The 20,498-nt window shown below is 38.8% G+C and overlaps 2 protein-coding genes across 5 annotated transcripts; both read right to left on the reverse strand.

Moving 5' to 3' along the window:
• Window positions 1-723: 723 nt before the first annotated feature.
• Window positions 724-12,733, reverse strand: arhgap22 (Rho GTPase activating protein 22). 4 transcript variants are annotated; one of them, XM_044136597.1, is made up of 11 exons: window positions 12,520-12,733; window positions 12,189-12,286; window positions 7,724-7,920; window positions 6,879-6,966; window positions 5,521-5,649; window positions 5,192-5,402; window positions 4,962-5,094; window positions 4,799-4,872; window positions 3,776-3,897; window positions 2,422-3,397; window positions 724-2,336 (listed from the first exon to the last, which is right to left on the reverse strand). In XM_044136597.1, exons 2-11 carry the CDS (start codon window positions 12,235-12,237, stop codon window positions 2,117-2,119), a joined length of 2,199 nt encoding a protein of 732 aa, XP_043992532.1. In that variant the 5' UTR covers window positions 12,238-12,286; window positions 12,520-12,733; the 3' UTR covers window positions 724-2,116. The 4 variants fall into 4 exon arrangements, with proteins under 4 accessions (XP_043992532.1, XP_043992534.1, XP_043992533.1 ...); XM_044136599.1 differs by lacking the exon at window positions 5,521-5,649 and having other exon boundaries at window positions 12,520-12,625; XM_044136598.1 differs by lacking the exons at window positions 12,189-12,286; window positions 12,520-12,733 and adding an exon at window positions 10,263-11,043.
• Window positions 12,734-14,500: 1,767 nt separating this feature from the next.
• On the reverse strand, window positions 14,501-20,184 carry si:ch211-223a10.1 (putative ZDHHC-type palmitoyltransferase 6). The gene is made up of 10 exons (XM_044136631.1): window positions 19,892-20,184; window positions 19,295-19,430; window positions 18,308-18,418; window positions 18,097-18,229; window positions 17,725-17,903; window positions 17,565-17,638; window positions 17,271-17,433; window positions 17,060-17,142; window positions 15,815-16,005; window positions 14,501-15,732 (listed from the first exon to the last, which is right to left on the reverse strand). Exons 1-10 carry the CDS (start codon window positions 20,049-20,051, stop codon window positions 15,244-15,246), a joined length of 1,719 nt encoding a protein of 572 aa, XP_043992566.1. The 5' UTR covers window positions 20,052-20,184; the 3' UTR covers window positions 14,501-15,243.
• Between the last annotated feature and the right edge of the window lie 314 nt (window positions 20,185-20,498).

Raw genomic sequence — 20,498 nt, forward strand, 5'->3', positions numbered from 1 at the left:
TGTGAGTGTGTGTGTGCATGGTTGTTTGTCCTGTATGTCTCTGTGTTCCCCTGCGACAGACTGGCGACCTGTCCAGGGTGAACCCCGTCTCTCGCCCGGAACGTTAGCTGGAGATAGGCACCAGCAACCCTCCCGACCCCATTAGAGACAAGGGTGAACAGAAAATGGGTGGATGGATGTTAAGGGTACATATAAATGGTCCGTTTGTGATTTGGTTGACAATTATTTCTTAGTGACAGAAGTACTTATTTCATGTTATTCTCAAATTTTCAATGTAAAATTGTGCAGTTCTGACACTAATTTAATTGGTGGCTGCTTCTATAGCATCTGCACATTGTTACCAGGGTTACCAACAAATTTGTCCAAATTTGTAATGTCTTCAATGAGTAGAGTAGGGTACTATAATTTAAGTCACCACCCTTTTCTGTATAAAGGGCCCTTACTCAGTTCAGTGATTCTCAGATTCTCCTCAGTACCATGACTCCACCTTCATACCATTAACCACTCAGACACTTTAATTATTAAATATACAATACAATGGTACATATAGACTGAAAACAAAACCTAAGAAGATTTTATTATGTCTCACATTATTTCAAGCTAGAAGACATCTAGTATGTAAAGTACATCAAATTTGGGGATATTCATATCCATTTTGTTTCTGTTTTAAGTAATATAGTTTTTGAATTAGTGTAGCCAGTGATCTGTCTGCATTTGACTGAAGATGCGTTTTCTGAGCATCATAAAGTGGTTCTTTTCCAATCTCTGCCATGGTGAGCTCTGGATATGTTTCATGGCTGAGATTCTCAGTGGCTCCAGCTCTTAACCCTTTAGTACCATCTCCATAAATGCACTTTGTAGATTATGACAGTTGTCCTGAGTGATTTGTTCTTTCATTACAAGTCAGGCACTACCTTCAATAAGATTTTACTCACATTTGGGTGCATCTCAATAAATTAATTGACTTTGAAAAGTTAATTGATTTGAGTAACTGATTTTAAAATGTGAATCCAATGTGAACATGCTGTCATATATTTCAAGCATTAATTTCTGTTCATTTTGAACTGCTTAAAGCTTTAATAAACCAAATTTTCTATAAAATTAAATAATTATTTTAGACACATTTTTAAAAAGATTTTTATAGAGAATTTTGTCTGACTGATGACAGCCTTTCATTCAGGAAAGTTGAGTGGAAGAAATGGTTCAGTAGAAAAAGATGAAGAACCAAAACAGCCTTGGGAGGTAGTATTCATGCACAAGTAACACAACTCATGTATTGAGTTCATATATTGCATAATAACAGACAGTTTCAGTATGCAGAAATTTTCATATTAAACATTCTTCGCATTGTCATATGTAATATAAAATTTTTTGAGAACGTGAATTTTGGGTTTGCGTCAGCTATAAACCATTATCAAATATATCAGAAATGAACACTTGAAATACTGCATATTCCTCTGTGTTTAATGAGTTAAAAGTTTTGAAAAGAATTACCCTTTTGGTGATATTCTAATTTATTGTGATGCACTAGGATATTGTTTAAAAGGTAATGCTGCCAAAACAGTCTTTCACAACTTCTCTTAGCATTAGTGCAAGTACAATTTGAAGAAACAAAAAATGCTATCTAGTATCTCTTGGATGTTGTACCAGTTTACTTAAAGTTGGACAAACATTGTCAACAAAGCCATCCTCAAGTGGCCTGATATTTTGAGAGGTTAGCTGAGTGGCTTTTGACCTTTAAATCTGAAATCACCCAACTAAGAAAGTTATTGTTAAAGTCTTACATTTTTCTTTCATTCAAAGTTAAGAAGAAACATGACTTAAAATTGTATGGATGGTAATGCTACAGTACTTTAGGATTTCTTGTCAATCAGGCAGAAATTTAGACTGTGTTCTTGAGATATATTTTATGGAATGACAAAATTCGTTCTTGGTCCAGGGAAGTTCTTGTTTGGCACCAGTACTGGTCCGCATAGGCACAGGACAGCCATACTGAAGTGGAAAACATGGCTATCAGCATTGCACTAGAGATATGTTTTCTAAAAAGCTTTGGGACTGGTTGGTCCTCCCAGTGACTCAGTGCCTCCAGGACCAAATAAAGGCAGTTTGGTCAGGTCTAGTTGGTCCTTGCTGTTCCTGTTGTTAGATCTCCAAAAGTCTTAAAGAATTCCTCCATTTCTCTCTGGAGGAGAATGTTTCGGTTTTCTGCATCCTGATGTGCCCGCTCTGAATTCCTGAGTCGGATCTCCAACATGTGACACTTCTTCCTCTCCTGGTCCAGGTCCTCTTTAAGGCGGCTTACCTGGCACTGGTATTTTGAACAGGACTCCTCCAGCCTCAAAGGAGAGAGAAAGACACATTATTAATTTAGTAGATTTGATCGGCTATTTGAGTAAGTCAATATAAATTGATTAGTCTTACTTGCGAATGCGGGTTTCATAGTTCACTTTCTGTGTTTTCAGCTCCTGCTTTAGTTGGGTCAGCTTGTTTGGGATTTCTTCACTTGTTCCTGCAACGTCCTCATCATTTATTCCGTTTCCCACCTCAGTGTTTCTCTCTTCATTTTGTTCTGGCTTTGTTGACTTATTGCTTCCTTCTGTGTCCGATAGCGAGATCTCAAAGGGTGTCCAGATAGACGAAGTGTCAGCAGGCAGGCTTAGGCTGGAAGGAGCTACATTGTCATAGGCAGAAAGTCTATGAGATTTGTGGAGGACTCTGTGAGAGTGGGATGTTTGAGGGGATTCTAGGTCATAGTCTCTTTGTGTGTCCTTGAGTTGTAGAGTGGTTTCTTTAAGAGACTGGGTTGAATCCTTAAGAGACAATGTAGAGTCTTTCACTCTTTCACCGGACGAGGTCGTGCGTCTATGTGCTCGGAGGGATGACAGGCCATTCATCAGCCAGTTGCTCCCACCAGATGCCGACACGTCCCCTGCTGAGCCTCCCATTTTCACCTTTGACCCTCCAGAGACTACATTGCCCTTGAAGGAGCACCTCCATGAAGGTAGAGCTTTGGCCTGTTTGCTTGGGCTAACAGCAACTTCGCTTTCCCCTTCAGTTTTGATATTTTCTTTTTCATCTCCTTTTTCATTAAGTTTGTTTACATCATTGCCCTTAGTCTGGCTGTTCTCATCCTTCTCACATGCAAGAGGATTTGATGTAGGCAGCTCACTGTCCATCAAAACACAGGAAGGTGTGTGGTTTTCTTTGAGATTTGTAGATTTTACACTTGTAGTATTTGGTGGGTCTGTTTCTTCTTGTGAAACCCATTCTACTTTGGATCGTTTGAGCTCATGTTGGAGTGGGAGAGATCTGACCTCAGTTTTGGAATCCTCATTTGGGTATAGTCGAGAGTGTTCACTGATCAGGATAGTCATCAAATGTTGCACTTGCGAACTTCCTAGATACATTAGAAAATACCAATACTTGAGACATGTAATGGGCACTATATGGAAGGTGTTAAAAAGATAAAAAATAGCTTTCACATATCAGGCATCACAACTGCCTAAACCTTTTGTTGCAAAAACAACCCTGACACCTCAGATGTAGTCTTTGATCACTACCTACGATAACGTGGTTTGGGTGCCCATACACCTATTGCCAGTTTACCACAATTTGTTTGTTCCTTGGACAACATTTGTTACTAGAACATCAACTTTGAGTACAAAATATGTACCCACCCGATAATGGGTGCCATAAAGAACAGATAATTATGCAACCTGTCAGTGGTCATAATTGTAAGCCTGATTTGTGTAGCGTATGCTAAATAATCTCCAACCTTCCATCATTGTAACAGGATCCTCCACTCTAGGCCGAAGAATATTAGGTCCAAAAACGGTGGCCAGGTTCTGAACGCTCATCTTATTATCAATGGACTGCAACTGAACCTCATCCAAAAACCTGAGAAGATAACCCCAAGAACGGTAGTATATAGCATTAGTTAATGTTTGCTGTATGCAGCTGTTAATCAACACACCAAAACTGCTTATTAGATAACCACAATGTTTTAGCTATTGACAAATAGCCAATCAAGAATACTCTGATGTCACGCATCAGAGTATATATAGCTGCAACAGTAAGCACAGTAGCATAGGCCTATATTTGAAACATAGCTGTACATTGCAGTTTTGTAACAGCTGTTGCATGGTTTACTAGTCTTAGTAGCAACCCAGACATTTGTAGATTACCTCACCAGTGTTTTATAAGGAACGCTAGCATGCTAATTTTACCATTTTACTCACATTTAAATGTAAGCTGCAGATAACATAGAAGGTGAAAGCAGTAATTAGCTACTGTTAGCTAACATACTGTTTGAAGCTTTCAGTTTAAAACTAGCATAACAGCTAAGGTGAGTAATATGTCTTGACTTTTGTATGATAAGCTAGTTTCTGTTTGCTGATGTTAGCATTTCTTTTTTTAATATAGCTTATGGCTTCCTTATGTGGCTCAAAGCTTAAAAATGATGAATTCTGGACTTAGTTTATCAACAAAACCTGAGTCTTTTTGAATTTGGAATTATACACGAAATGGCTGCAGTATCAAAATTATTTCAGAAATGTTAAGGCCATTGTTTATGCTACAGCTATTGAAAGAAGGATGGAGTTATGTGGTTGGTGTGTGCTCAGTCTGTTATTTAGTGATTCAGAAGACAGAATAGACATCATGAAGTCTATGATGTCCTCTGGTGACAACGATGTGGGTGAGAATTACAGTAATTTATCCGATTCCTAAATCATAAAGTGGCAACAAGACCATTGCAATCTCAACAAAATACTTTCACAGATGCATAAGTTAAACTTACTTGCAGATGTATTTCAAGAGGTTGTAGTTGACCTGAGGGAGGGATTTCACTTGTTTACTTAGTTCTGTGATGGCCTTTAACAAAAGAAACAACCAAATGACATGTTCATGTCCAGGAAAACTTTGAAACAATAAGATGAAAAGAGTTCAAATGAGAATTGTACCGTTTCTTTGTCCTTGCTAAGAAGCTGAGCACAGGATAGAAACTGTGTGTATTTGGAGAATGGGATTATAGGCTCTGGCAGCTCTCGTATATACAGCTTTAACAGTGATGCCACTGTGTGGACGTCTGTGGAACTGTTGGGGAAAAATGATGTACATTTTAAAATAACAACTAACATGGATAATGGAATAACATGTTTTACTCATAAGATGACCCGTTTTGCTCTCTCACCTGTCGAAAACAGGGATTTCGCCACGGTCAAAAACATCTTGCAGTTCTCGAACATGATTGGTCTGCCCAGGTGCTCTGAAAAGACCCTCCTCCTTGAGTCCTTGTTCACGTATAAAGCTCGCACACAGTTCGACTAGCACGGGGACCACTCGCTGAGGGCCACACTGTGACTCATATGACATTGTCACCTGTAGATGTTGACCGAAAACACCTGCAGTAACACAACAACAAAAAAAATCTAAGCTAGTAGATTTATATTTTCTGTTATGCTCACTCCAAAAGAGTGTTCTTTAGTGGATTAATAGAAATGTGTTTTGATGTAATCACACCTCCACCAAGTGGAGCCCAGATGGCTCTGCGTATGGCTCTGACCCATTCTTCCATGTCACTCTGTGAGTTGGCCATTAGTAGGAATGATTCATGACTTGTGTTACTACGATCCTTTTCTCCAGCTCCCCCTGAAAACTCAGATTAGAGTGAATAAAAAAGATAAAATGAGATACAGTTCCTAACACATTTTATGCCTCTTGAACCTTTGGTCATTTTATCACACCTCCACCACCCACTCCATTTTTTTGATTTTATGTAAAAGACAAATACTATAAATGATCGGTCAATCAATAATTATCAGTACCAATGTTTTCAATAACCTTTGAAAACCAAGTGCCCATGTGAAGTACAAAGCATGGCATGAGCTCTGTCTCTTTCTTGTTAGTTCAGTCAGCAGGAGATCATCCTGTTTGACATTTTGGTTTGGCATTTGTTTTATCTCATGACAGCTTTGACTTCCCTTTTAGTGGCTTTGTGAACATAAAGGGCTACCTAACTTTAGAAAGAAAATAAAACAAAATTTGGAATACAGGCATACATTTTTTTTATTAGTGGTACTGCAGTCCAACACATGCTTTCGGGAATTGGATTTTTACATATGATTATGTGCACTTATTGTAATGCCCTGCATTGCGGTTTATAGTGTGCTTTGTGTGTAGGGGAACCAACCTAGAAAGGGTTGTGTTCCCTGGAGACAGCAGCAGCTACTGCATCATGCCTCTCACTCAGTTCTTTCTGTCCAGGAATCTGCCCTCTGTATTTTCTCACTCTGCTGTCTCCATAATGCAAATACTGGCTGCATTTTCTATATTAAAATTGGGAGGGATTTTGCAAATCTAAATCCACATTTTACAAATTACTTTCTAAGCACATTCTCGGTGCTTTTGTATGCAATTTACCAAAATCACATAGAAATGTGTGTGGTTTTTATGCCACTGTGAGGCAATCTGAAACCTACACTTAGTGGAAGGTTGTGAATTATTGGGGAAAGGTAGGAAAGGTGCACTTTGGCAGTAAGAATCTTGCAAAGCAACACCACTAGAGGGATATTAATTTCAAGTTCATGTACAAACCAAAAGCATAACAGTGTGAAGTACTAAAAAAAGGCATCAGTTAATATGTGGAAAAGATCCAAAAGTCTTTTCCCATTGCAAGGCATCTGTTGTTTTAGTCCAGTGTTAAATGAAACAAATATGTAGAATTAGAAACACCATTTCCATAGTTTAAAAATAATTTTATTTATATATTAAAATGTGTTTTGAACAATAATAAAATGATAGTTGGAATCCTTGCTCAAGCATCCTTTGTCCCTTACTGTACAACCTTACACAACAGACATGGTATCCTGCCAACTCACCTGGAACAATTTCAAAAAGATGGCGACCTGGCTCATCTTGATGGGCTGAGACCTCATTGACCTGACTGCCCTGAAGAGGAATGCAGCCCTGTAGGAGAAATGAAACAGCAGCGAGATAGAGAGAAAGACAAGCAGAGGGGTAGACTTGAATGTGAAGTGCATGTTAAACAATGTGCAATAGTGAGCATACAGGATGCTGGGCAACTGTCCAACAGCGAGAGGTAATTGAGATTAAAGCAAGAATGACTCAGGGGAACTTCTCTTCATCTACTTATCCCTGGGGTGGTTCCGGATGTACCGTAAGATGGCTAAAAGTCAGCCTCTTATATGACAAACAAGTTTCTTAAAACATTACTAGTGAATAGGTCTTATCGTAATACAAATCACTGTAGGTAACACTTTAAATCAAAATCAAGCTGTTGTATTACATTGGATGAGCATGTACACTCTTAAACTACTCGTTTGTTGTAGGACTTGCTATGTCTTTTGTAGTATTCAGTCTTCTTTTCTAGGATCCCCATTGCATGATGCGTCTCCTACCGTGCTACCATGGTATTCTTTTGATGTGGAATATTGTTTTTGACAAATATGTCTTTTGCTATTGTGGCTCAAAAGTTCCATTTCTGTTTTTTATCAAACCATAGCACAACATTCAAAAAGGATTTGGAGTTGTTGCCAAAGCTTGATGTTTCGTTTGGCAGATAAAAAGATTTTTTTTCAACCATGTTTCTTAACTCAGACGATGGGGAACACATAACATTTTACTAAAAAAAGGCACTTTAATTGTGGTGTGCATCAGGTTTGTACCCTCTTCATGTGAATTTTTTTGTTGTTGGTATTATCACCTGTGCCTTGCTTTCATCTTGGTCTTTGTAAAAGTACAGAGCTTCAGACCTCAGGACAAACCATCGCAGCTGCCAGTTTTTCATTATGCTTCTCTGCCTCTTCAGCCAGCCTGCCTTCAAGGGTTTCTCTTGATCCTGAGGAGAGCAAGGCCTGGAGAGTCGAGACAATTCTCCAAGCACCATGCTCTTGGATCGTGCTGCATGGACACAAACATTGAGGTAACATTGAGGTATTAAGATAATCAGAAAACGATAAGGACACAGTTCCCTGAGAAAATTGTCATCCCATTTGAACTTTTTCACTTTTTATAGAATAAGTTAAATCAAGTCAGTTCTATTTAGCGTAGCCCATTTTAGAAACAAGGCAGTTTAAAGTCTTAACATGATTAAAAAAAAAACATAACACAATAAACAAACAAAAAGGAAATATCACATTAGTGATAAAATAAAGAAAAGTAATAAATGAGAAAATCCATGTTCTCTTTTTATTAAACAAATTCAACTCTAAACAAATGGGATTTTAGCCTTGATTTAAGGGACCTTTGTGTTTCTCAGTTGGTAGAGTTGTGTAATTTTCTCTACATTTGTTTTAAATGGACATAGCGTTGGTACTGGATATACAACCACAAAGTTCAATGCCTTTTGTTTGGAATTGATTTCTTAAACCAACACAGAGTAGCATATAACTGTGCACTGAATGAAAAACCATTTTTTCAAATAAAATCTTACTGCGGTATCTGGACAATACCAGATACCACACCTTTAACTGAAATCCAGGCTTTACATGTTTTGTAGATTTTGTTTCCTTCAAATACCAATAAATAAGCTTGAAAGTTGCACCACTGCAGACAGGACACCTCTGCTTTGGATCATATTATGCTTCACGTGGCACAGAGTAATTACAAGTATGGATTATATATTAGAATCTATATGCCAAAGCTCTAGAGCAAAAAGCAGTGCCAGTGTAATAATCTCCAGGGAGTCATGGAGAGACATAAGCAGAATGCAGTGGGAGAGGGAAGGAGAGAAGAGGGGAATCAATGGCGTCTTTTTTTGCTTTTAATTGCATCCTGCATTCTGCTGAGGACAGCAGGGAAGGTATCTGTAAGGGCCTGGACAGAAATCTCTCTTTCCATTTGTCCCTCATCCAGTCTGGTATATCAGCTCTGTGTTTGGACTTTAGTTTCTCCTCTTTCTGGATGTCCTTTCTTTGCAGTGTCATACATGCTGAGAGGAGAGAAGACTGTAACGTTCACAGAGTAGTCATTAGTAAAACTGTATGCTGACATCAGAAGCAGGCGGAGCATGATCTATATTTATAGCAGACATGGCCACATCTTGGACATCTTCATTACAGACACAGGAAATCTAGAGGAGGAACTGATTTTTCACAATCAGTGAATACATCATAGTGAACTGCAAGTTCATATGAACATGCGAGTTTATATGAACACTCTTCAGTGTGGAAGCCCTTCAGTGTAGAAGTTTTTGCGGAAGAAGGAAAACTCCAAAGTTAATTATTTTCTTCATGAGTGAGGTGTGTGTGAAATATAGATTGCAGTGATAATTTCTCTTTTTTGTCTATTTTATTTCGTTTTAAAGATTTTTTTGTCTTACAAATTATAAATCTGTCTGAGGTTTTGAGCATGAAAATGGGCCATCTGCCATGGACCTGACTTCAGCAGCATGTTCGATTAGTGAATTTAAAATCTTCAAAGGTTTTCATTTTTAGCCAGATGAAAAGTAAAGATAGATACTTTAATGGAAATGCCAGGAGGAAGGGCAACAACTCCAAGCCACTCCACTTAAAACGGCATGCATGAATGATCCAGGAACCACCTGCTGTGAAGACCACACCGAGTATCTATACTCTGCTTCATTACAACTTCTGAGGCAGAAGCTGTTCATCTGATTCCATATTCATCTCTGCACATTCACACTGGCCAGCTTTTTCCATTCGTTTGCCCACATGGATTTTCCTCTGCATTAGCGGAACTATGTTTGACAGTCAGCTGTTGTGATTTTAGAGGAGGAAGAGAGTCAAGAGTTGCTCCGATCTAGAATTTGTCACCTGTTAAGAGCTGCAACCAACTAGCTGGGGTACACCCTGAAAAACACATAGGACGTGCAGGGCAGTGCTGAAGGCTGCCAGCAGCCATGTTTACTACAACCCATGTACAGCAAAATCAAATTTGATGGGTAATAATTTAATCAATTGTGGGAGACATGACAGATTACATCACCCCTGTAGTAGGGCATATTAACTGTTACTGAACACTGGGAAAAAACTGAAGGTTCAAGGACTTTGGATAATAAAATTAAGTAAAACTCTGCAAATTACAGTTTACAATGATGACCAGGATGCAAACTAGCATAGTGTGCAGATTTAACTATAGTATTGAAGCACTCACACTGCCAGGAATATTATAAAGACATAACAACAGATGGAGCTTTGCAGAGACAGTGAGAGGAAGACGTGAGAAAACAGGAGTGACAGAGAGAGCAAAAGGAAGAGAAAAGGAGGAGGGATTGTGCTTACCCCGGCGTGCCTGTTTTATCTTGGGGCTCAGCATGGTTACCGTTGCTGTGCTGCGCCCTCTCACAGAGACATGACTGCATCCCTCACACGCTAACCCTCACACACAAACACACTTAGCGCCTCTTGCAGCTGCCTCACCCTGTTACTCCTCATCCTCTCCCAGCATCTCACTCTGATTTCATACTGATACATGCACACACTCACGCATGCACCCCTACAGGCACTTAAGCATGCACACTCCTCTCCCTCCTCTCTACTCGTTTCTCTGATTCCGTCTCTGTCCCACTGCCCTGATGTGCCGTTGTTCTCCCATACCTAAAGCCCAACCCACTCCCTCTCTTTTTGCTCCCTATCGGTTTCTCCGCCTTTTGCCGCACACTTGCAGTATCAGTTTCTCACCTTCTATAAATATGTCTGACTGTGTGTCCTCTATCTTGTCACCTATTTCTTAATTTTGCTCCAGTCTGTTTCATAGCCTCTGCTCCCTGTAATCTGTCCATGGAGATTCGGTCTGATGCTTGCCTGAAGCGAAACCTCAGATCAATATATTTATATTAATGGGCAACGTTCTCAGCAGTAAATGTTGCAGAACCAGCAGACATGGCATTACATTGTTCTCACTGACCACTTTGCATTCTCTGTACTACGTCAGTATAAGGTAATGCAATCTGAATGATGGAATTTTTCAGGTGAAAGTTGTTATTTCACCAAATTTTCATTGAGAAGAAAAACTCAATGAAAAACTCAATTTCACATTGAAAACAGCTCAAACTTGCAAGTATTTAGCTTTTTTTTTTTTTTTTTTAAACCAATTAAGCCTAAATAAGGAATGCATAGACTTTAAAACAGTTCTGCATCCCATACTTTTTCAGTAAACCATTCAAAAGATCTCAGGGGACATAAACCTTTTCCAGATCAACAAAGCACTTGTAGATCTGACAACCAAGCTCCCATGAGCTTCATAGGCTGAAATGGACCAGCACTGTTGCTCATCTTGTCAATTGATGGACACAGTAAGAAGAAGGATCCTCAGATGGAAAATGAAAGGGTGATATGGTCACAAAACATAAACAAAATACATAAAAAAGCAGCTCAGCAAGACAAAACTACTGTTATATTTGGCATAGATAAAAATTTAATTTAGATTTAGGTTGAGAACTGGCTTTAGTTATGTGTTGCATTTTTATCAAAACCAACATGAGCTAAGCATTTCAGTCATTGCTGCTTTTTGAGCTCCTACTTTCTTTTCTCCTTGTTTGAAATTTTACCTTTCATTTGCATTATCTATGCAGTCAAAAACTCAGTTATTAGCTTGATTTCAAGGAGAACGAGGGAAAAGGGTTATACATAAATCAACTTTGATTTATAGAACAGACATTTCCACAAACATTGTTTGGATTTTTTTTTTTTTTTTTTGTATAAAATATTGCTTTTCAACTGTATCATCAATTGAACATGAAAAGAGGGCTACTCAGTTTTGGTAATAGATGTGCTCAGCCAGGACCCTGACTCATTCAGGATGAGGTTTACAGTCTGACGAAAACTGCTACACTTCTCATGCGCTCTGTAGTCTGTGTGGTCGGAGCCACAACTCTCAGGGGAGTGATGTTCTCGTTTCTTTTTGGTTTGCAGTGGATGGATGTGTTAAAATGTTTAAATGTTTTTCATCAGGCTGGCACACAAAATGCAGCACAAAGAAGCTGTTAGCACAAAAAGCTTTCTATGGCTTCAGCACTTTGTAGTTATTAAAGACAAATTACAAATCACACTAATTAAACAAAGGCTTTAGAGAGGAGTAAAAGCAAATTACTATTAATACAACTATTGTGAAGAAATTGCCATTGATTTTAGCAGATAGGCTAAAGCAAGAACTCATCTTTACCTGATATAATTATTTACAAAACCAAACTAAACTCTGTGCCTCACCTGATTGTTTTGAATTTTTTCTGATCGGAAGAGTTCTGGATGACTTCATGACACCGAGCTTGTCTGCACAGTTATGTCCTTTTCAAATGGTGCCATTTCTGAAGCCACAACAAAAACACATGCAAATCCATTAGTCTCGGAGCCCAAATAATGTCATTTCCAACATTGTGTTTCTCCAGCCTATAAACAAGCTACAACTCAAATGATGTTCACACAGAGAAAGAAGCATTATAGTCGCCATAATTAACACAAATAACACGTGGCTAAGGAATGCCGATGTGAATAGACTCTAGCAGAAGGAAGTAGAGACGATCATGCGAGGATTACTTGCCATGTCATTTCGGATGGGCTTCCCAGACAACTCCCATTCTTAAGAAAGGCTCTGTTTGCAGCTCAAGATGGCTCGCATAGTTCTAGATAGCCTCTTTGATTAGAATTACCTATATATATATATAAATAAATAATAAACTAAAAACAAAACCTAAACATGAGATGCTCTCTTATTGTGTTCCTGCACTGAATCATCCACAGAGGAAGTGAGCTGCGCTGATGGAGAAGTGAAAACTGATGACTTGAAAGAAAATTATATAATGGGTTTCTCCCTCTGATGTTATTAATGTACACTTCTCCTGGCTCCAGAGGAGCTAAACCAAAAAGCTCTGCCTCCTGATGCTTTACAATTCAAAAGGAGAGTCTAGTATCTGAAAGGTTTGACCAAGCATGAGACAGACTCGAAACAAAGTGTATTTAAAAAAAACAATACATTTTAATAAACATGATTTCTATCACAAAAAAAACATCACCATAAATAAAACAGTCATTTAGGAAAAACACAGGAGGCACAATATTGAAATGAGAAAATACATAGCACTGTCAAAGACTTGCAAATGTATTCATACAACTAAACTTTTACATTTTGTCATGTTACAACTACAAACCTCTACTTTAATTAAATTTTATGTAACAGGCTGACACAATGTAGAGCACAAATATAAAGCGGAATAATTATACATTTTCAAAATGTTTTGCAGACAAACTTCTGAAAAGTATGGCAGGGTTTTCCGCCTGAAGACCCAGGAACACACGGAGACAGGGATAGTCCTAGAGATCATGTCACCACCATAAAACATGGTTGTTGTAGCATCATGCTGTGATGATCATTTTTTTCCACAGAGAAAAGGTAACTGGGTGAGAAATTGATGGGAAGATTGATGGAGCCACATACTGGGCAATCCAGGAAGAAAATTCCTTACAGGCTGCAAAGACTTACAAAGGGTGGTAGCTGTTCACATACATCCAAGATGTTAAGCGTGTTGAAGGTGCCCACTCAAAATCTGGAAGTAAATCCAACTGAAGATCTGTGATATAGTATGAAGGTTACAAGGCCAAAAATGTCAGGCTCTTAAGAGGCGAAGTACATGTACCAAAAGACTTGAAAATGTAATTATAGGTGAAAAATTTTTTGACAAAATATAGATTTAGGTGGTTGAATAAAAATGCACACTGCACTAAAAACAACAGGAAAAAAAAACATACACTTTATACTTTACAGTTTGTGTTGTTCTATCACATAAAATCTCCATAAAAAAAATCTAGTTTGTGACTGTAATTTGACAAAATGCAGAAAAAGAACCATTCAAGCTATATGAACACTTTGACAAAGTACTATGTTCATGAACAGAGAAATAGCATAAAAAGCACATGGTTTCACAGTCTTAAATGCGCTTCGCTTCATCACTTCAGATGGATGAGAGGCAGTACAGCAGACACTAAATCAGTGTGTGTGACGCAGCCACTCACACAGTCCAGACACACCAGTCTCTGAGGGGGTGGGGACTATCTATAATCTGGAAATATGGTCCTGTGAGACGTGTAGGAAATGAGTGTTTAATTCAAAGCATGAAAAAAGCATATCCCATTAGCCAGAGCAAAAGAAATGTGAGGGTAGAAAAGTCTTGAAGCAGATGAAATTAGAAACAAGTCTCTTAGTGCATATTGGTCTGGGGTTTACCCAACAGTGTTGCATATAAAAACTTTCCTTAAAAAAATAAATAAATAAAAATGAAAATGACATTAAAAGCAGCTGTAAACAATGTCACTACAAATGTTTAGTTATAGTTATTTGGTAAACCACAATCAGCATGTCAGCTGGTAAATCTACTTTTTTTTCAATAAATGCAATACTTTCCAAACATACTTGTCCAGAGACATTTGTTCTGCTTAGTCTACTTTTAAAATTATAAATACAAAACTTTCGTTGATTGTATGGCAGATGATACTACAATGGTCATCATGAAAATATGGACCCTGCATAATAGACCCTCTTCAGCTATACAGAGAAAAAAAGGAAAGAAGGACTTGAACAAATTGGGGATGGAAAAGGGTAGGAAGAAAGAACATAGGGATGAAAGGACAAAGAACTAGAGATGAAAAAATAAAAGTAAATGGAGATAATGAAGGAATGAACAAAGGAAAATCAAATTAAGAAATAATGAATGAACAAAAACAAAATACAAGTAAGGAAGAATTTCTTCAAATGGATGAATGGAAAACGTTTTTTGGTAATAAAATGAAAAACTAATTCTGTATATACATTTTTTATGGTCTGTTCATTTTTCCCAGATGTATCCAGACTTTCATGATTATTATGCATTTATTGTTTCAAAACTTTGATGCACTACATAAGGTGTTGAGCTGCAATCATTAGTTCTTGTGTTTCTTGAAGATTCTAGGTTTCAGTTTGATAGTCTGGTTCCTTCTGAATTTCCTTATTGCTTTTTTGCTTTCATATTTTGAGTCATGCATGAGTTTGGTGAAATTTTGCTTTGTAATTCATTTTACTGTTTTCTATTTCTGGTCCATTCATGCCATCCGCTTTCCTCAGTACAACATATTCAGCTGCTATTAGGAAATCCTATATTAAAAACATTAAATGGCACTGGAACGAGGGAGACATTGTCAGTACAATGTTTGAACAATCCAAGGCTTTAAATCTGCACATGAGAAACTGTACTAAGGTCAACAGGACAGCTTTGTATGGGCCAAACTGACACTGCTAAATATCGATGGCGGTTTTGTCTTCTGTAATTTGTCCAACACCCACAGATCTACGTCCCTCCAGGAGAAAGGCTGCTACAACCGCCAACCGATGTCCCAGTGACCTCTGCTGAGCAGTGCCCTCACTGTGTCTGAAGTAGGTGGTCGTTCTGGCGGCGATGGCGTCAAACTGCTCTGTCAGAAGCCACACCTCCCACAGGAGCGTCAGTGCATTCATAATAATCAGAGCCACAACCCAGAACTCCTCCCCTAACAACGTGAGCCACGGTGAGAAGCTGGGACTAGACTCAGACGAGCTGCCATACAGGTAACTCGCCCCCGAAGCGATAAAAAGAAGGTGGGCGGTAACCATGGAGAGGATGAAGATGAGGAAGAGTCTGTGGTTACCCTGACCGATGCAGCGGTTGAGGAAAAGGCAGTGGTGGTCGTAGTCTTTAATGCACACGTCACACAGCTTACAGTGTTTTGTATAGTCAGGCTGGAACAACTGGGAGGAACACAGGGGCAGGGTAAGAAACAAAGCAACGGAGAAGAGATTCAATGTCAGCTACAAGTCCAGATTGTTTTACCTCACAGTATGGACAGAACCTGTGAGGGCTCTGGTTGTTTTCCACCAGGTCAGCAATGCAGGAGAAGCGAGGATCTGCATCTGCTCTGTCTAAAACCCCGGGATCTTGAGTCAAAACCTTGTAGAAGAGACTGGCTAGTATGAAGAAGTGGAACGAGGACACCTGAGCCAAAGTGCTCATGGGCCACACACATTCACAAGGTCAAGGATGAAACTACTTATTTGTTATATGCAGCTCAGTAGTTTGCAAATATGTATATATTTCACCACAGAAGGACTTATTCATACCTCTTTTGCCAAAAGGACCACAGTTATTCTTCTACGATTACATTTCATAAGTATGGACCATACAGAGCAGAGTCTTTCTTTTGACACAGAGATTATCCTGTGTCTTCTTACGCTTCTTTTGTGAGCTCACCCCACAGATTTTCTCAAGAATTTCAGTCTGGGGACTTGGAGTCTCCAATAAGAACAGAAAATATTACTATATTTGTTAGTAGACACTTATTTGAAGAAATAATTGCTGGAAGTGTCAGAAAATGACTAAAACAGACCTATAGAACCATGACCATAGGACAAGAATTATTTTTATCTCTGGCAAATCCATCATATAAAAAACTGAGTAATTTTCAATTTACAAGAAATTTTTATTAAACAATATCCTAGTGTTTTAAAGAATTCATGATGCCATGAAATCCAACAAAACTTTGATGTATTTTAGAAGTCAAACATGTCTGCAGTATCACAGATCTTCCACCATACTATGAGGTGGATGCTTCTAAACATTCATGCCAAGCCCACCTGGAACATTTGATGCTGAAAAGTCTGAATATAGTACTTTGTCAATCAAAGCACATAATTCAAATAGAAGTCCAGTCAGAGGACATCCAATATGGTCACATTTGTTATTGCAGCAAAAAAAAGCAATTTTTATAAAATGATTATAATGATGATTATTCGTGAGCACTCAGCAAAGTGCCATCCTACTGATATTTTCTGAGTTCCACTGCTCATCATTCCTTGATAAATTTGGGTCCTGGTCCAGCCTTTGTAGATATTTTCCAAATTCATATCTAAATATTGGTCTGATGAACAAGTTCAAGCAAGCAGCTATTTTCTTACTTATGGATATCCCACATGTGCCTTCCTTGTATGACATGTTCTGTGGTCTTTCCCATTTTCAAAATTTGGCCAAAAGAAAAGGGACTCTGCATAAACCTAAATATACCCCCTCTTTTAAGGATATTAGGCATCATTTTTCCACAGAAGCACAGCAGGGAATGGACGATGCCAGCCAACAGTGTCCCCAAATATATCGGATTAGCTAGCCTAGAGACAAAGACATGAGATGTCAACTGGGAGTTAACACAAACAATGCAATATGTTACCTACATAGTGATAGTTTATAGTTTACATGCAAATAACATAGTGATAGTTTATAGTTTACATGCAAATACCTCTGGTATGTGGTCATGCGGTAGTACTGGGTGAAAATGCTTCTAGCCAGCCATGGGAAGAGGAATGCACAGATGAGGCCTCCATAGCCTCCAAACATGGCAGCTATCAGCAGGATGGCAGCTCCACTTAGAGATGGAAAAAACAGGCTCCAATAGTACAGAACTGGAGAGAAATAGCACAAGCACACATGGGTCAACACAGAGAAAGGATGTTTAATGGTAGAATCCTATTCTACCATTCCATAAGCAATTTTTGTTGTTCACTGCTTGAAATAAAACTTATATAATAAGTACCATGAGACTCTCTGGGCTTGTGATGTATTGGTTCATTTATGTACAGCTTTAACAGTTTGCTGAGTTGCTGATGCCTGAAAACAACATAAGCAGATCTTAATCAGCATCAAGAACTCAAGAAATGACAAAAACGTTTCATCTGTTTCTACATATTGTTCACCTGAATGTCTTTCCCTGCTTGCAGAGATCCAGTGGTGTGAGGCCACTGTAGTTCTTCTGATGAAGCACTATGCAGCCAGTCTTCTGCAGCAGAGCCCAACATACTTCTACTCCACCCCTCTCTGCAGCAACATGGAGCGCTGTCGCTCCCTGCTGGTCAACTGCGTTCACAACACACCGCTGGACAAGAAAACCAATAACCCCGCCCCCATAATTTATGCCACTGCTTGAAAATCTGACATTGTTAATTTTGTATGCTATATATTTATTGTTTAATGTTTGTTTTAAGTATGTTAAATTTGCAGCATCACAGGCTACAGCACAAACATCAAAGCAAAAAGTTAAAACTGTATCCATTTAGAATATTTCATACCTGGTCTTTGAGCAAATAGCGAATCATGTCAATGTTGCCGGTGGATGCAGCGAGATGCAGAGGTGTCACCTTGTACATGTCTGCGTCAGAGAATCGGAACACTCCTGTCTCCCACAGATAGTGCACAGCGATTCTTAGAGAGGTGAGTAACAGTTAGAGCATACAAAAAAACATTAAAAAAAATATTTGTTCTGAAGAGTTTACCACTTACATGTTGCCTCCGGTAACCGCGTGATGCATGGATGTTTTCCCCTGCAGGTCCACAAGCCGCAAGTCTGCACCATATTGCATCATTTTATGCATGTTGTAGATGTTTCCCTGCCTGTTGATGGAACACATGCAAATGCAGGTATCCTGGGTTTTTGTTTGAGAAAGTAAAAACAGCAACTTGTGGAAGATTCATATTCCTTGAATGGTTCCACATTTTGTCCTGTAACAACTGCAAACCTGAAAGTTTTACATTGAAAAAAACAACAACAAAAAAACAAAGTTCATAGAGGTAAGATGGAACAATTACTTGATAGTATAAAAGGTTTTTATCACATATTTTTATTTTCCATCATCTCAGACAAATCAGGCCAACAGCATTATATGGTCACCATCATGTTTCACAGGAATGTTATTCTGAAGGTAGTGTTCAGTACTTTGCATGTACTGCAAAAATATGACCAGAGCATCTTCTTCCACATGTTTACCATTTCCTTTGCATGTATCCTGGGTTTTTGTTTTGAAAATACTAAACATATTACATATGTTTAGTATTTTCCTATGTATATGTAATACTAAACATATTACATATGTTTAGTATTTTCATTGGTCTTCAAGATGGTTTGTTCACTAATATTTTCTATGAAATGTCTGACAACATCCGCTTCACACGTTATAAAGTTTATTTATTTACGATTGCACTGATTTCTGGTCACACATATGTATTTTGTGCAAATGTCAGTAATGTCAGTTTTGGTTTCATGTACCCAGAAAAAAACTTATTTTACTTGTTTGAGGTCTTCCCTACACAGTGTGCCACCTACAAGAAAAAAAAAAATCTGTAATTTCCCAACTATGAGCTACTTTGAGAGAGATTATCATATAAAATCATTGCAAAATACACTTAAGTTTGTAATTGTAACTGGAGAATGGGAAAATGATCAACAGGTATAAAAACTTTTGCAAGGCAATGGGTGCAGCTTCTGCTCACCTGCAGGCAAAATGAAAAGCTGTCTGCCCTGAATCACACGTCATGTTAGGGTCTGCACCAGAGCTGAGGAAGAAGTCTACAAGGGAGCGGTTTCCATGGAGAGCAGCATAATGAAGAGGACTGAATCCACCCCAGCCTAAATAAACACATGCACATCACAGTCAGGAAGGAAGATGTCCCTCTTCACTTAAGTTACATGGACTTAAGCATGCTTTAGTTCAGTTTGAGTTTGTGCTGTCCATCTATCTACCACAGGACCTGCACCAGAACATCATACAGGTTAACTACAGCAGAGTTGGGTTTCCTCCTCGCAATGTCACAAAACCACACATGGAGAACTACCAGACATGCAGATAACGGTGAGAAATAACAGCTGTGTTAGTGTAGTAGTCCTAAACTATAATGGAGATTATGCAGACATTTCACACATATTTTTTTTCCTAAGAGGAAAAAGACAAACTAGAGAAATTAACTCTTCCTCAGGAAGAGGTTAAACCCTCTTGACAGGAAAACAGAAGGAAGAAAATGACTTCCTTATTCAAAGCGATGCATGATTTAAAACATTTTAAGTTTACACTGCACCTAATGTTACCTTACCTTTGTGACTGAGGATTGTTCGATCATTTTGCACGAAAAGTATGCACTGTTCAACATCCCCTCTTTGTATATAGTCAAATATTTCTCCACCACTAATGGTGCACAGAGGCATCGCATGCATTGTGATGGGGGCACACAATCTGTCCTCCACGATTTCCATCGGCTTGAAACTGGAGCGACACTGAAATCAGATCAGCAAAAAACGCGCCATTACATCACGACGCAAAGCGAAACAGAGGATCATCTTTCCTCTCAAGCGATCACTCAGAATCTGTATTTTTTGTTAAATGTAGACCGCTCCCTAGGCCCCCCATTGGTTGAAACAGGTCACGTGACTTACTGCTACTTGAGATCGCCATGCACTAGAACAGACCTGGGCATTTTAAGGCCCGCGGGCCAGATATGGCCCGTTGGGCATGCCTGTCCGGCCCGCGTCCCCCCAGTCAAAACAAAACACCGTATTTTCGTGTGCATGCGACACAGCTGTCTTTTATTTTGAAAGGGCTTGACGCACCGTTTATGAATGCACGTACGTAAATGCTAACGCACAGCAACAGGTGATGCTAGCAGCCGAATACACGATCCCCACAAAATGTCATCTCACGGT

Source organism: Gambusia affinis, linkage group LG13 (genome assembly GCF_019740435.1).
Source record: "Gambusia affinis linkage group LG13, SWU_Gaff_1.0, whole genome shotgun sequence".
NCBI lineage: Eukaryota > Metazoa > Chordata > Actinopteri > Cyprinodontiformes > Poeciliidae > Gambusia > Gambusia affinis.

What these genes read in the sequence shown, in the direction of transcription:
- arhgap22 (XM_044136597.1), bottom strand. Translation starts at nt 12,237, where the DNA reads ATGAAGTCATCCAGAACTCTTCCGATCAGAAAAAATTCAAAACAATCA. An exon ending in AAGATGAAAGCAAGGCACAG is followed by an intron (nt 6,967 to 7,723) that starts GTGATAATACCA and finishes TTTCTCCTACAG; the next exon opens with GGCTGCATTCCTCTTCAGGG. An exon ending in CTGGGCTCCACTTGGTGGAG is followed by an intron (nt 5,403 to 5,520) that starts GTGTGATTACAT and finishes GTGTTACTGCAG; the next exon opens with GTGTTTTCGGTCAACATCTA.
- si:ch211-223a10.1 (XM_044136631.1), bottom strand. Translation starts at nt 20,051, where the DNA reads ATGGAAATCGTGGAGGACAGATTGTGTGCCCCCATCACAATGCATGCG. An exon ending in GCTTTTCATTTTGCCTGCAG is followed by an intron (nt 18,419 to 19,294) that starts GTGAGCAGAAGC and finishes TTCCATCAACAG; the next exon opens with GCAGGGAAACATCTACAACA. An exon ending in CTGTGGAAAAATGATGCCTA is followed by an intron (nt 16,006 to 17,059) that starts ATATCCTTAAAA and finishes GACCTTGTGAAT; the next exon opens with GTGTGTGGCCCATGAGCACT.